The sequence below is a fragment of the Mirounga leonina genome, unplaced genomic scaffold (genome assembly GCF_011800145.1).
Source record: "Mirounga leonina isolate KUSES-001 unplaced genomic scaffold, KU_Mleo_1.0 Mir_96, whole genome shotgun sequence".
Classification (NCBI taxonomy): Eukaryota; Metazoa; Chordata; class Mammalia; order Carnivora; family Phocidae; genus Mirounga; species Mirounga leonina.
In genome coordinates, this window is record NW_023270871.1 from 5,918,135 (window position 1) to 5,931,426 (window position 13,292).

Here is a 13,292-nt window from a genome sequence, read left to right on the forward strand (position 1 = left end):
CTTTATAAACAGGGTGACATTGAGCAGTGCTCTGAAATAAATGAGGGAGCAAGTCAGTGGACTGTGTGGGAAGGAGAGTTCAAACAGGATGGGGAAAATGGTGTTAGAAATAATGCCAAAGCAATAAGATAACAGAACATCTGACAAGGAGAAAATAAATAACATAATAAAAAAAAGGTTTCAAAAGTTCTGTAAGTCTAGTGGTTTCTGAACGTTTAATATGGAAGAAAGGATCCTCTAAACATCTCAAAATTTCTGAGGAGAATGTATAACAAAATACACTACAATTTTTTTTTTTTATACTAAGTGGTCTTTATTAGTCTGGGGAGCTTTTCTTTTCTTTTTTATTTTTTAAATGCACACACACTATCCACATTCACATACATTCTGCAGCCTAGTTAGGGTAAGGAATAGGCAAAATTGCTTTGAAAAAGCTCTCCAGGTTATGCTTATGCTTTCTCTAGGTTGAAAATCAATGGTATTTAAGGTTACTTTCAGCTTGTAAATTCAATGATTTTTAAGTTTATGATCATACCCTTAAGTTAAAAAGTCAAGGTCAAAATATACTAAAAATACTTTTATTAAGGATAATTGAAATTCATTTTCAACATTTTTACAAACCCAGTTAAATAAATGAAACATTGATCCTGGGATGCTGGTTCAATATTCACAAATCAATTAACATAATACACCACATCAACAAAAGGATAAAAACCACATAATCATTTCGATAGATGCAGAAAAAGCATTTGACAAAGTACAACATCCAAAGTACAACATCCAAAGTACAACAAAGTACATTCAGAAGGAACATACCTCAACATAGTAAGACCATATATGAAAAACCCACAGCTAACATGATACTCAATGGTGAAAAACTGAGAGCTTTTGCCCTAAGATCAGGAACCAGACAAGGATGTCCACTCTCACCACTTTTATTCAACATAGTACTGGAAGTCCTAGCCACAACAATCAGACAAGAAAAAGAAATAAAATGCATACAAATTGATAAGGAAGAAGTGAAACTTTCACTATTTGCAGATATACTATGCATAGAAAATCCTAAACATTACCAAAAAACTAGTAGAACTGATAAATGCATTCAGTAAGGTCACAGGACACAAAATTGGTATACAGAAATCTGTTGCATTTTTATACACTAATAATGAAATAGCAGAAAAAGAAATTAAGAAAACAATCCCATTTATAATTGCACCAAAATAATAAAATACCTAGGAATAAACTTAACCAAGGAGGTGAAAGACCTGTACTCTGAAAACTATAAAACATTGATGAAAGAAATTGAAGATGACACAACTGGGAAGTTATTCCATGCTCATGGATTGGAAGAACAAATATTGTTAAAGTGTCCATACTACCCAAAGCAATCTACAGACTTAATGAAACCCCTATCAAAACACCAACAGCATTTTTCACAGAACTAGAACCAATACTTTTAAAATTTGTATGGAACCACAAAATACCCTGAATAGCAAAAGCAATCTTGAAAAAGAAGAATAAAACTGGAGGTATCACAATCCCAGATTTCAAGATATACTACAAAGCTGTAATATTCGAAAAGTATAGTGTTGGCACAAACATAGACAAATAGGTCAATAGAACAGAATAGAGAGCCCAGAAATAAATCCGTGATTATGTGGTCAATTAATCTTTTGACAAAGGAGGCGAGAATGGTGCTGGGTTGAAGATTATTTGACCATAGAGTTGAGGGTCCATATCTAGGCTCTCTGTTCTGTTCCATTGGTCTATATGTCTGTTTTTGTGCCAGTACCATGCTGTCTTGGTGATCACTGCTTTGTATGGTGACTAACATAACATAATTAAATTAAATTAAATTAAAAAAAAGAATGGTGCTGGGAAAACTAGACAGCTACATATAAAAGAATGAAACTGGACCACTTTCTTACACCATACACAAAAATAACCCAAAATGCATTAAGGACTTAAATGTGGGACTTGAAACTATAAAAATCGTAGAAAAGAGCAAAGGCAGTAATTTCTTGGACATTGGCCATAGCAACATTTTTTCTACATATGTCTCCTGAGGCAAGGGAAACAAATGCAAAAATAAACTATTAGGACTACATCAAAACAAAAAGCTTCTGCACAGCAAAGGAAACAATCAATAAAACTAAAAGACAACCTACAGAATGGGAGAAGATATTAGCAAATGACATAACTGATAAAGGGTGAGTTTCCAAAATATATAAGGAACTTACAGAACTCAACACCCAAAAAACAGATATCCAAATAAAAATGGGCAAAAGACATGAACAGACATTTCTCCAAAGGAGATATACAGATGGCCAACAGACACATCAAAAGATGCTCAACATCACTCATCAATCATCAGGGAAATGCAAATCAAAACTACAACGAGATATTACCTCACACCTGTCAAATAGCTAAAATCAAAACCACAAGAAACAAGTGTGGGCAAGGATGTGGAGAAAGGGGAACCCTCTTACACTGTTGGTGGGAATGCAAACTGTGCAGGCACTCTGGAAAACAGTATGGAGGTTCCTCAAAAAGTTAAAAATAGAACTACCCTATGACCCAGCAATTTCAGTACTAGGTATTTACTCAAAGGATACAAAAATACAGATTTGAAGGGACACATGAACTCTGATGTTTATAGCAGCATTATCAACAGTAGCCAAATTATGGAAAGAGCCCAAATGTCTATTGACTGATGAATGGATAAAGAAGACGTGGTATACATATAATATTACTCAACCATCAGAAAGAATGAAATCTTGCCATTTGCAATGACGTGAATGGAACTAGAGAGTATTATGCTAAGCAAAATAAGTCAGTCAGAGAAAGACAAATACCCTATGATTTCACTCATATGTGGACCTTAAGAAACAAAACAGATGAACATATGGGAAGGAAAAAAAAAAGAGAGAAGGAAGCAAATCATAAGAGACTCTTAATGATAGAGAACAAACTGAGGGTTGATGGAGGGAGGTGGGTGGGGGATGGGCTAAATGGGTGATGGGTATTAAGGGGGGCACTTGTGATGAGTATTGGGTGTTATATGTAAGTGATGAATCACTAAATTCTATACCTGAAACCAATTTTACCATATATATTAACTAACTAGAATTTAAAAAATGGAAAAGGAAAAAAGAAAAAATAATATAATACTAAGTAAAAAGTAAGAAGTCAGAACTTCTGCTAAAATCCATCTATCAATGATATCAAAGATAACAAACAGTCCTTTTCTGAATACAGTTTCAAAGCAGCTACATTCCATTGCTCTTTTAGTAAAGGATCATTATCCAATTAGAGTTGGATACAGAAGTTGGTTCCTGGAAACTATTCACGTTAACATCAAAGAGAACCCATGACTTGCTAAAAAATGTCTGGCAAGTCAAAACATTTCAACTCTTCCCAACTCCTCCCCCACCCATGTATATTCAGGTATAGAATTTGGGAAATATAAACCAAAGAACATCAATGAAAAACCAAAAATCATCCAGAATCCTCCACCCAAACATAATGACTACTTAATATTTGGTATATTTCCTTCTAGTTTTTATAATTGTAAAAATTAGGATCACTCTCTTTATTCAGCTTTGTATCTTCATGTTTTTCACTTAATATTAAAAACACTTTTCCATGTTGCTAAATAGTTTTCAAAAACATGACTTCTAATGATGGTGTAGTATTTCATGGATGATACACCATACTCATTATAACCATTTCCCCACTGTCAAACATTTCCAATATAATAAATAATGTTGTGATAAATAAATGTCTAAATCAATTAAAAAAAAAAGGAAAACAGAACTACCCTACAATCCTGTAATTGTTCTACTGGAAATTTACCCAACGAATACAAAAACACTAATTTGAAAGGATATACGCACCATTATGTTTATAGCAGCATTATCTACAATAGCCAAATTATGGAAGCAGCCCAAGTGTCCACTGGTAGATGAATGGATAAAGAAGATGGGGTATATATATATATATATATATATATATATATATACACCCCATCTTATTTACATACATATATATGTATGTATGTATATATATTATATATATAATATATATATAATGAAATATTACTCAGCCATAAAAAAGAATGAAATCTTGCCATTTACAACAAGATGGAGGGAGCTAGAAAATACAATGCTAAGTGAAATAAGTCAGTCAGAGAAAGATAAATACCATACCGCTTCACTCATATGTAGAACTTAAGAAACAAAACAAATGAACAAATTAACCAAGGGACAAAAAAAAAAAAGAGGGAGAGAGAGAGACAAACCAAGAAACAGACTCTTAACTATAGAGAATAAACTAAAGGCTACCAGAGGGGAGGTTGGCCATCTATATGTCTTCTTTGGAAAAATGTCTATTCATGTCTTCTGCCCATTTTGTAACTGGATTATTTGTGTTTTGGGGTGTTGAGTTCTATAAGTTCTTTATATATTTTGGATACTAAGCCTTTATCAGATATGTTATTTGCAAATATCTTCTCCCATTCTGTAGGTTGCCTTTTAGTTTTGTTGATTGTTCCCTTCACTGTGCAGAAGCTTTTTACTTTGATGAAGCCCCAATAGTTTATTTTTACATTTGTTTCCCTTGCCTCAGGAGACATATCTAGTAAGAAGCTGCTATGGTTGATGTCAAAGAGGCTACTGCCTGTGTTCTCTTCAAGGATTTTAATGGTTTCCTGTCTCATATTTAGGCCTTTAATCCATGTTGAATTTATTTGTGTATGGTGTAAGAAAGTGGTCCAGTTTTATTCTTTTGCATGTTTCTGTCCAGGTTTCCCAACACAATTTGTTGAAGAAAATGTCTTTTTTCCATTTGATATTTTTTTTCTTCTTTGTCGAAGATTAATAGACCATATAATTGTGGGTTCATTTCTGGGTTCTCTATTCTGTTCCACTGATCTATGTGTCTATTTTTGTGCCAGTACCATACTGTCTTGATCACTGCAGCTTTATAATATAACTTGAAGTCCGGAATTGTGATGCCTCCAGCTTTACTTTTCTTTTTCAAGATTGCTTTGGCTATTTGGGGTCTTTTGTGGTTCCATAAGTAAAGGGGTTTAAGAGTACACATCATGATGAGCACTACATTATACACTTGAAACTAATATAACACTGTATGTCAAGTATACTGGAATTAAAATAAAAAAACCCAAAGCATTGATATTTAAATAAGGAAGCATCATTTTCTGAAAAATTCTGTTGGATTATTATCAATGTATCCATGGATTCTTGGTAAGTAAGACATTGTCATAAGACCTGTCAGTGGCTTTCCAGATGGAATTAATTATCATCATCATAAGAGGAAATTGAGAGAAAGGGGTCCCACCTGTCGCTGATCTCCCAGTTGGTGGGGAGCAATCAGAAATTCCTTAATCTGTGAGCTTACAAAATCTATATCTTGGCAGGATGCTAAGGTGGTTCCCAAGGCTTTCCAAAGGAATTTCTAGAAAACAAAAGATAAGCAACAGTATGTTCAATGTTGGAAAGAAAAACTCCAATGAAAAGTGGAAAGCATTAGAACAGTCATCCAAAGGAAGGAAATTTGGGTGATTTAATGACTACTTACTAAACATGTACTTCAAGTATTATCTCTTCCTGAAAGTGTTTTCTCCCCCTGCCTACCCTCCCCAGGCTCTGTCCTTACCTGTGCTTTTTTGTATTCCTCTATGCCTTGTGTCATGCCATTATAATACCTTTTACTTCATAGTAACGCTCAATTTTCTTATTTGTCTTTGTGCTCAGAATTTCAGTTCTCCGTAACAGAGGGTCTTATTGATTACTTTCAGTGTACAGTTCCTGGTAGCTAATAAATGCTCAATAAATGTTTTTAGAATACACATGTCAATGAAAATAAGGTTATTTGAAGATGATGTCATCAGATAGTCTCAATCTCTGAAGTATATTAACTTATTTTATAGTTTAGGAGATTTAACCTATAATAGTTTTGAGAATAATACTTTGTAAGTTCTACTATTATCTCTCTCTCAGGAGTAGAGTGAGTTGTCTAGAAGTGCTATAGAATGGTGTCCAGGGTGAAGGAGAAAAGTCATACAGGAACTTTTACATACATGTTGTGTCTTTAGCAAGGGACTCTGAGTGAATTGGGGAGGAAAAACTCCCAATGAAAGAACACTGGCAAGAGAGTATGTGGGAAATCATTCTGTGGCTTCCACATCCCTTAGAGTTGGTGAGAATGTTGGATTCATTATGCTAGCCCTAACACAGATACTTCTGTAATGTCCAGATGGAGAAAAGGCAAGCAGGACAGACATGACTTCCTCTTCTCTTTCATTATGAGCTATACAAGATTTAGAAGTTAAAGCTGAGGGAACAGGGTAGCCCAAGAGTGACTTCTGTTTGAACACCACAACACATGCCTGGATGTAAATATGTGTATGTATATGTGTGTATACACACACGTGTGTGTTACATATAGATAGATCTATATCCTGTGGAGGTAAGATACAAGGAAAATATTCACAAGAGAAGATACTTGCCATATGGCTAGAAAAATGAAGTCATGAAGTCCTAATTTGTTTTCTAAGACTCAAATCATTTGTAGCTATATAATATCAGATTGCCATCTCCTTATTTAAAATGTCCATCTTGTCACACACAGGAGAAAAAACTGGCCAGTTGCCGGTTTATTCCAAGGACTCTGCAGGGCTTGAAGGATTGTAGTGATTGAGTGATCATTATGGATCAGAAGGAATCTATGGCACAGGAGGAAAGGAAAAACTGGTAGCCACCGGGAGAGTTCAATTAGTACACTCAGGAGAAATTGTACAGATCAGTCCAGCTAGGGGTGAGCGGGGTACCCAAGGTGACAGAATAGGAGAAACAACTGACCGAGGAAGAATCTGATGAGGCAGCACCCATTGCACTCTTGGGTTTCCGGGCAAAAGGCCCCCATGATAATGTAACTATGATGAGAAAAACTGTGTACCACACAGGAGTAAATATTACTTAGGCCTAAAGCTGCTAGAGTCCACTTAACCCCACCTTGGAGGAGGGACAGGGAGAGCCTAGAAAAGTCCTGTGCTGCAGAAAAAAACCCCGATGTTACGAAGGGCACTTTTGTGTAATGGGTTGGCCTCCAGTGCCCCCAGTACTGTTGAGCTGTTGCCTCTTGGCTGATGTTGGTCAGATTCAGTGTCTTGTGCATTCCTCCTTTGAGACTTGGCAAGGAATCTTAGAAATCAGGAACCCCGAACTGGGAAAAAATGTGGCCAATTGCAAAAACAGCCAGAAACTTTCTATCTCACCTCTATCCATGCCTCCTTACTGTGAGAGTTTGCAGCCCCTTCTTTTACTATAGTCTATTTTGCCACTCCTCAAATCTGGGCTAGCCTGGTGACTTGCTTTGGCCCACTTGGGAATGTGGCAGAAGTAATAGTGTGCCTCTGCTGAACCTAGACCTCAAGAGACCTTGTGTACTCCATTGCCACAACCATGAGAACAACCCTGGGCTGCCCTGCTGGAGGAGGAGAGACCACAAGGAACAGAAACAAGTTGTCCTAGTTGAGATTATGGCAGACCAGCAAATCCCAAGTATATGCCGGTGGGACTAGTTGAGCTCAAATGACTGCCCAGCTGAGTTCAGCCCACACTGTCAACCTGGAAAATTGTAAATGAAGCAGGTAGCTATTATTTTAAGCCACTAGGGGTAGTTTGCTATGCAGCTAAAACTAATTGGAACACTCTTACTTTCCTGTTGTTAAGTATAATGGCTGAAAGCCATTTAAGCAGCTCATGGCTTGAGTTGCTCTGCCCATCCATATCACCATACCTTGGACTCATCTCGTGAATCTGGAAGCTGTTGGATGGATGGTATTACATGAGATGCACAAGTCTAGTTTGTATATGTGAAGATGAGGCATTGCTCACCAAATCCTCTTGAGGGTGTCTGCAGGCTTGATAGACCAATTTGGAGAACCAGAACTCTACCAAATTAGAGAATCAATCAGTGAGAGGAATTTTGAATATTGAATAGGAGAGTTGAAAGTTGATAAAAAAATAATTTGTTGGGACAGACACTTACTACTAGAACTGATGAGTTAGGAAACGTTTTTCCAGGAAAAAAATTAGAAATGTAACCATAATGATAACCTTGATCTACTTTTTATTGAGCACAAGTCTTGGGCCAGGCACATATTTCACTAGGGACTTTATATACTTTATCTTGTTGAACCCTTATATCACTACAATCCTCAGAGCTGGGTGTAATTTCCATTTTAGATGAATATACTGAGGCTTCAGAGAGGTTAAGTAATTTTCCTACACTTACATATGTAGTAAGTAGCAGAAGCTGGATTCAAACCCCGTTTAGAATGAATGGCTCCAATGCAGAGGGCTAGGTAGAAGCCATATGGGGATAAAGGAAGGAGAGAACTGGCTTTTGAGCATTCTTTTAGCTCTAAGTTTTTGTTAAATTGTAGCAGATTGTTTCTTGTAGCCAGCCTCACAAAACTGGCCCAGTGGAAACCAAGATATAAACTGACATCAAACCAGTGCCGTGACAGGGACTACTATTTGCCTTCATTATCTATTTTTCTTCCTTCTCTAAAACAGAACGCCTGAATTTCAGCCGGGTATATGTCCATCTCAAAAGCACTAAACTACTCAGTTTTCCTTGCAGACAGGTGCCGCCCTAGGAGTAATTTTTGGTCAAATGTGAGGTGAAGAGGAGGTAGCATTTTCCTAGCAATTTCTCCTTCTTTTTGGTGGTAGTACAGACAAATTGGAACTTGAGCAGCCATTTTAGGTCATAAGGTAGGATGTGAAGTCCCTTAGTTGGAAAACCAACCTTCTCAAGGGAGGTGTTGCTGTAACTGCCCATTTGCTCCTTGAAATCTCGACTCAGTTGAATGGTCCAGGCTATGTCATTGATCTTCCGTAGAGATTCTTTGAGCAACTGTTGCAGGAAGTGGAAGTTAGATATGAATACAACTGTTTAGTGTGCTTTCTTAGTACTTTTTTGTTACCTTATTTTTTTTAAGTATAAATATATAATATATAATAAATTGAGTTATTCCTTTTCCCATTTAAAAAAACTGGTTATTTTGGAACCTTTCCTCTTATTTTATTAAAGTTTATTTATTTATTTTTAGTAATCTCTACACCTAATGTGGGGCTCAAATTCACAACCCTGAGATCAAGAGTCACATTCTCCTCCAACTGAGCCAGCCAGTCTCCCTTCTCTTTGTTTATTTTAATAGCCACATGCTGTTATGTTCTGAATTCCCATTAAGAACAAGTTACCCTGAAGGTGGAAGTAACTCCATGTAAGTGCCTTCCTTTTTCCTCTTAAATAAAAATTGCCCAAAGTCTTAACATAGAAACTAATCCATTTTGAAACTTAAATTGAAGTTAACACTTTTCAAGTTTTAAACAGATTTGGAAAAACTTCATTTGTCAATGTTAGTTTGTTTTATTACATACTAAAAGAAAAAGAAAAGGACATTTTTTGAATAAAGAAATAAAATGTCTTGAAGAACCAATTAAATGTACAAGTACATTTTGCTAACTTCAACTCTAGTAGCTAAACATTCCTGGTTTCACCAATTGTTCTGAGCCAGGGCCTCAGTCAGCCATCTGAACTTACTTCCTTCTTCACTGAACAATACATAAAAAGGTGTTTTTGTCTTTTTGGAGGACAAAATCCATTGCAATTTCTAAAGTCAATTATTTCTCCTGCATTTTCCCTACTTTAAGCTTAGAAAAGGACGTTTAATGTCAAAGCCCATGGAGATTTCTAGGTATTCTCTTAGTAAGAACTTGTTTGGTGAGTGGGCTCTTTGAAGAGAAGAAATTAAACAGTCTTGGAAGCCTGAGAGAAGGCAGCACATGCAAACAGTTTTGGGAGAAGGCTAAATGGAAGTATACTCAAGATTGGAAGAGGGAAAAGAACGTTCTCAAGGCTTCCCTCTGGAAAGAGAACCTTCCTTCATTAACCTTCCTTAAAGAACCTTTAAGATGGTAGCAGGGGAAAATAAGGTAGGAATTTTGAGGAAGAGAAGGGGGAAGATAAAAGCAGCATGAATACAGGAGGAGAGGTGGGTGCTAGAATTAAAGACCAGGAAAGTACAGCAGTTGCTTTCAAATCTCATACTGGGTAAGAATCACTTGTGGGAGTCTTTAAAACATGCCAGTTCTCAGGCAGAATCTCTTAGAGATTCTGATTCTGGAAGGGGCAGGAATGGAACATGGAGGTGATGAGGACAGGTCACTAAAACTTGACATTTTTAAGAAGCCATAGTTAAATTCTATGTAAACGGCGTATGAACTGAGACCCTGCTAGGTTAAAAGCTCCCTTCCTATGGGCTCCTTGACCTCCTGTAGGCTCCTGAAATAAAAATCCTCTCTGTAGAGCCAATGTCAGGCTCCTACATGCCAATTTACCATTTTGGGGATTTGGGACCTTTGCAACTGGTTGCAAACTGGTTGCAAAGGTCCAAAAAGTTTATGGATGACTTTTTTTTTTTCTGGAATGGTATAATGTGGTATAATGTGGCCCTTTGGTTTTTACAAATCAGGAAAAAATACGGTGAGAAGCAGAAAGGTGAGGAAACAGAATTGTATTTAGAAGCACAGAAGTGGAAATGATGTCAATTTGTGTTTCTTTATTTAAATGGTAAAAGCATGCAATTACAAGGAAAGGAAAAAACTGGAAATTAGAGAAGATTTAAGAAAGACACAGAGAAAAATATTAGTAAATGAAATCTTCAATACTATCTTAAACTCTTAACCAAACTGAAGACTAAAGATTATTGTTCAAATTGTGGTGATGCAGAGACCGTAATTCTTGAGCGATCACTTCTAACATTCTAATCCATTTCCTAAGGAAAGGAAATGTTGTTTACTGCCCCTGGGAATCTGGATCTTTTTTGTTAAGATGGGTGACTCTAGCTGATTTTATCACCCCATCATCAATGATTAGTCTAGAAGCTACCCTTACCTGAAGTAGCATGGTTTCCCATAGCACGATGCTAGTATTCTTTCCTAGAAATAGAAATTAAAAATAGAAAATAGAAATAGAAAATAAATTCAGGACCCTGTTTCTCCCTTGCCAGGTCCCCCGTGGATTCTGGAGCCCCACTTCAAGCTTTACAGAGGATGATTATAATAGAAAATAGAAATAGAAGATAAATTCAGGACCCTGTTTCTCCCTTGCCAGGTCCCCAGTGGATGCTGGAGCCCCACTTCAAGCTTTACAGAGGATGATTATTTCAGATGAAATTTACTATGTTGCCAACTTTAAGTCCTAGTCAGGCTGGCAAAAAGTCTTCAATCCATGATACAAATCTAGGCTTTTTGCTAAAAATAGTAGTGATTTTTTAGAATAATACCAAAAGGGAGTTTCTCTAAATATAAGAAAAAGACCAGAGCAAAAGTAAAAGTTTCTGCTAAGAATATTACCCACCAGATCCTCCTGTAATACAAGCATGTGGTAGAGAATTAGAACATAAGGAATCAAGGAAAAAATATAGTTGTCTACTTTGCACATCAAGTTCATTGTTTTAATTGCCTCAAATCAGCCTTAGGCAGAAAAGTGGTGTCTCATTTTCTTTATGTTCTTGCCTCCTTGGATAAAGACCCGATTCTACTCCCTTGTACCTTCCAGAGGCTGCAGGAGCTCAGGAAAGCGTGTTTTCCACAGGTCTACCAGTTTGGGGTGAATTATCTCAGGCAGCATCTTCAAAAGTCCTATTGCACCAGCCCCACATAATTTCCCTAAACTGGCAAGCATAGATATTACCTGAAAAATGGAAGATAAAAAGTTAATCAACTGCAGGGGTACTTAAAAGCCCCACCTGCCTTTTCCTTTTATCACTGTCCTGGATGCCCTTGATTCCTACATTAGATCATCTTTCAACCAATCATCAGTCTATTTCTTACTTATTTTAGAGCAAAGCTAATACTTAGACAATCCTCCCCAATTTTCATCTGGGGATAAAGGGGAAAACATATATAGAAACCATCAATCAAAAATAAATGGAAGGTACCAACACTTAGATATATTTATTAATTAAATAAGGGCATGTGGAAATGGTATGATACATATGGGGGAAAAATGATGCATATGCGGGAAAAGAGGAAAGAAGGAAATCTAAATAATAGATGTGGAATTTATTTGAATGGTACTTGGGGGTCGAGTTCAGTCTATTCTTATTTTAAAAATAATAAATTAAGTTTAACGAGCATTTCAGAGCGAGAAGATAATCTTGCCAGTAATCTTAATGAGTATCATTAGTGGAGCAGAACATTTATTATGCCATTTTAGTGTTTCTTTTGGTTTGGAGTTGCTGTGTAATTTTTATTAACATTTATTTAGAACTGAATGATCTATATTGACCTAAATTTATCCCACATTAGTTATTCATAACTCACTCACCAGAAGTCTGGCCAATAGCTGCTGTGGCGAAGGAAGTTTCACTGGAAAGAGAAAGTGATTTTCATTATTGCTGTGGGGGCTAGAGAAATTCAGATTGGGGTTGGGTATGTAATCAAAGCACTGTAGCCTTTCTGGAAATGAGCCTCTCATAAGAGAAGTGTTTTGCTTTGTTTTTGAATGCACACACCAGCTCCAGTAGAGACGACAAGTGCTGTTGACTCCTTGGTATCATTCTTCTTCCTCTCCTCCGCCATAAGCAAACGTCTGATGATATTAAACAGGTAATCCAGAGTTCCTGTATATTCTGCAGGAACTACAAAAGTCAGGATTCTTGGCCATAGCACCTGGGGAAAACAAAGCAAGATGCAGGGATTTTGGATTCGTCCATGATTTCTCCTTGGTTCTCACTGTGGGTTTCCCTCTGATTTAGAGCATGTTATTTTTTTTCTCTTCAGGCCAAATAAAAATGAAACTATGAAATAAAATCTCTGCACTACACGTTCATTTTCAGGTGCCAGTTGTGGTGCTACTCAGGGTGTCTGCGTGGGTTTGCTGCTGGAATTTGGCGCAGGACAGTTCTTCCTTGTGAAGAAGTGTTCTAGGCAGTGCGGGAGGTCTAGCATCCCTGGGCTCCACTCACCAAGTGCTACCAAGCCCTTTGTCAGTGTGACAAGACAAAGTAAGTCATATATGTCCCCAAACCCCAAGACTGGAGAGAGAATGATTGGGAATGGATAGGGAATGGGCTGCTCCAGGTGTTGACCTTCTTGCTCTGGAGTTCTGGCACACTTGGTTTCTTTAGTCAGTCTGTTTCATATTCTCTGGAAAACTCCCTTGTCCTAATGGAAACCTAGGTTTCAACATGG

General features: G+C 37.0%; 1 protein-coding gene across 1 annotated transcript in view; it reads right to left on the minus strand.

Moving 5' to 3' along the window:
- LOC118006378 (maestro heat-like repeat-containing protein family member 2B) overlaps positions 1-13,292 on the minus strand; it is a 63,408-nt gene that overhangs the window by 31,297 nt on the left and 18,819 nt on the right. Inside the window, exons 14-19 of the mRNA XM_034999002.1 lie at positions 12,614-12,770; positions 12,427-12,467; positions 11,649-11,790; positions 10,990-11,033; positions 8,839-8,946; positions 5,359-5,475 (exon numbers count right to left, since the gene is read on the minus strand). Of these exons, the coding sequence (XP_034854893.1) occupies positions 5,359-5,475; positions 8,839-8,946; positions 10,990-11,033; positions 11,649-11,790; positions 12,427-12,467; positions 12,614-12,770 (609 nt within the window). The remainder of the gene's footprint in view (positions 1-5,358; positions 5,476-8,838; positions 8,947-10,989; positions 11,034-11,648; positions 11,791-12,426; positions 12,468-12,613; positions 12,771-13,292) is intronic.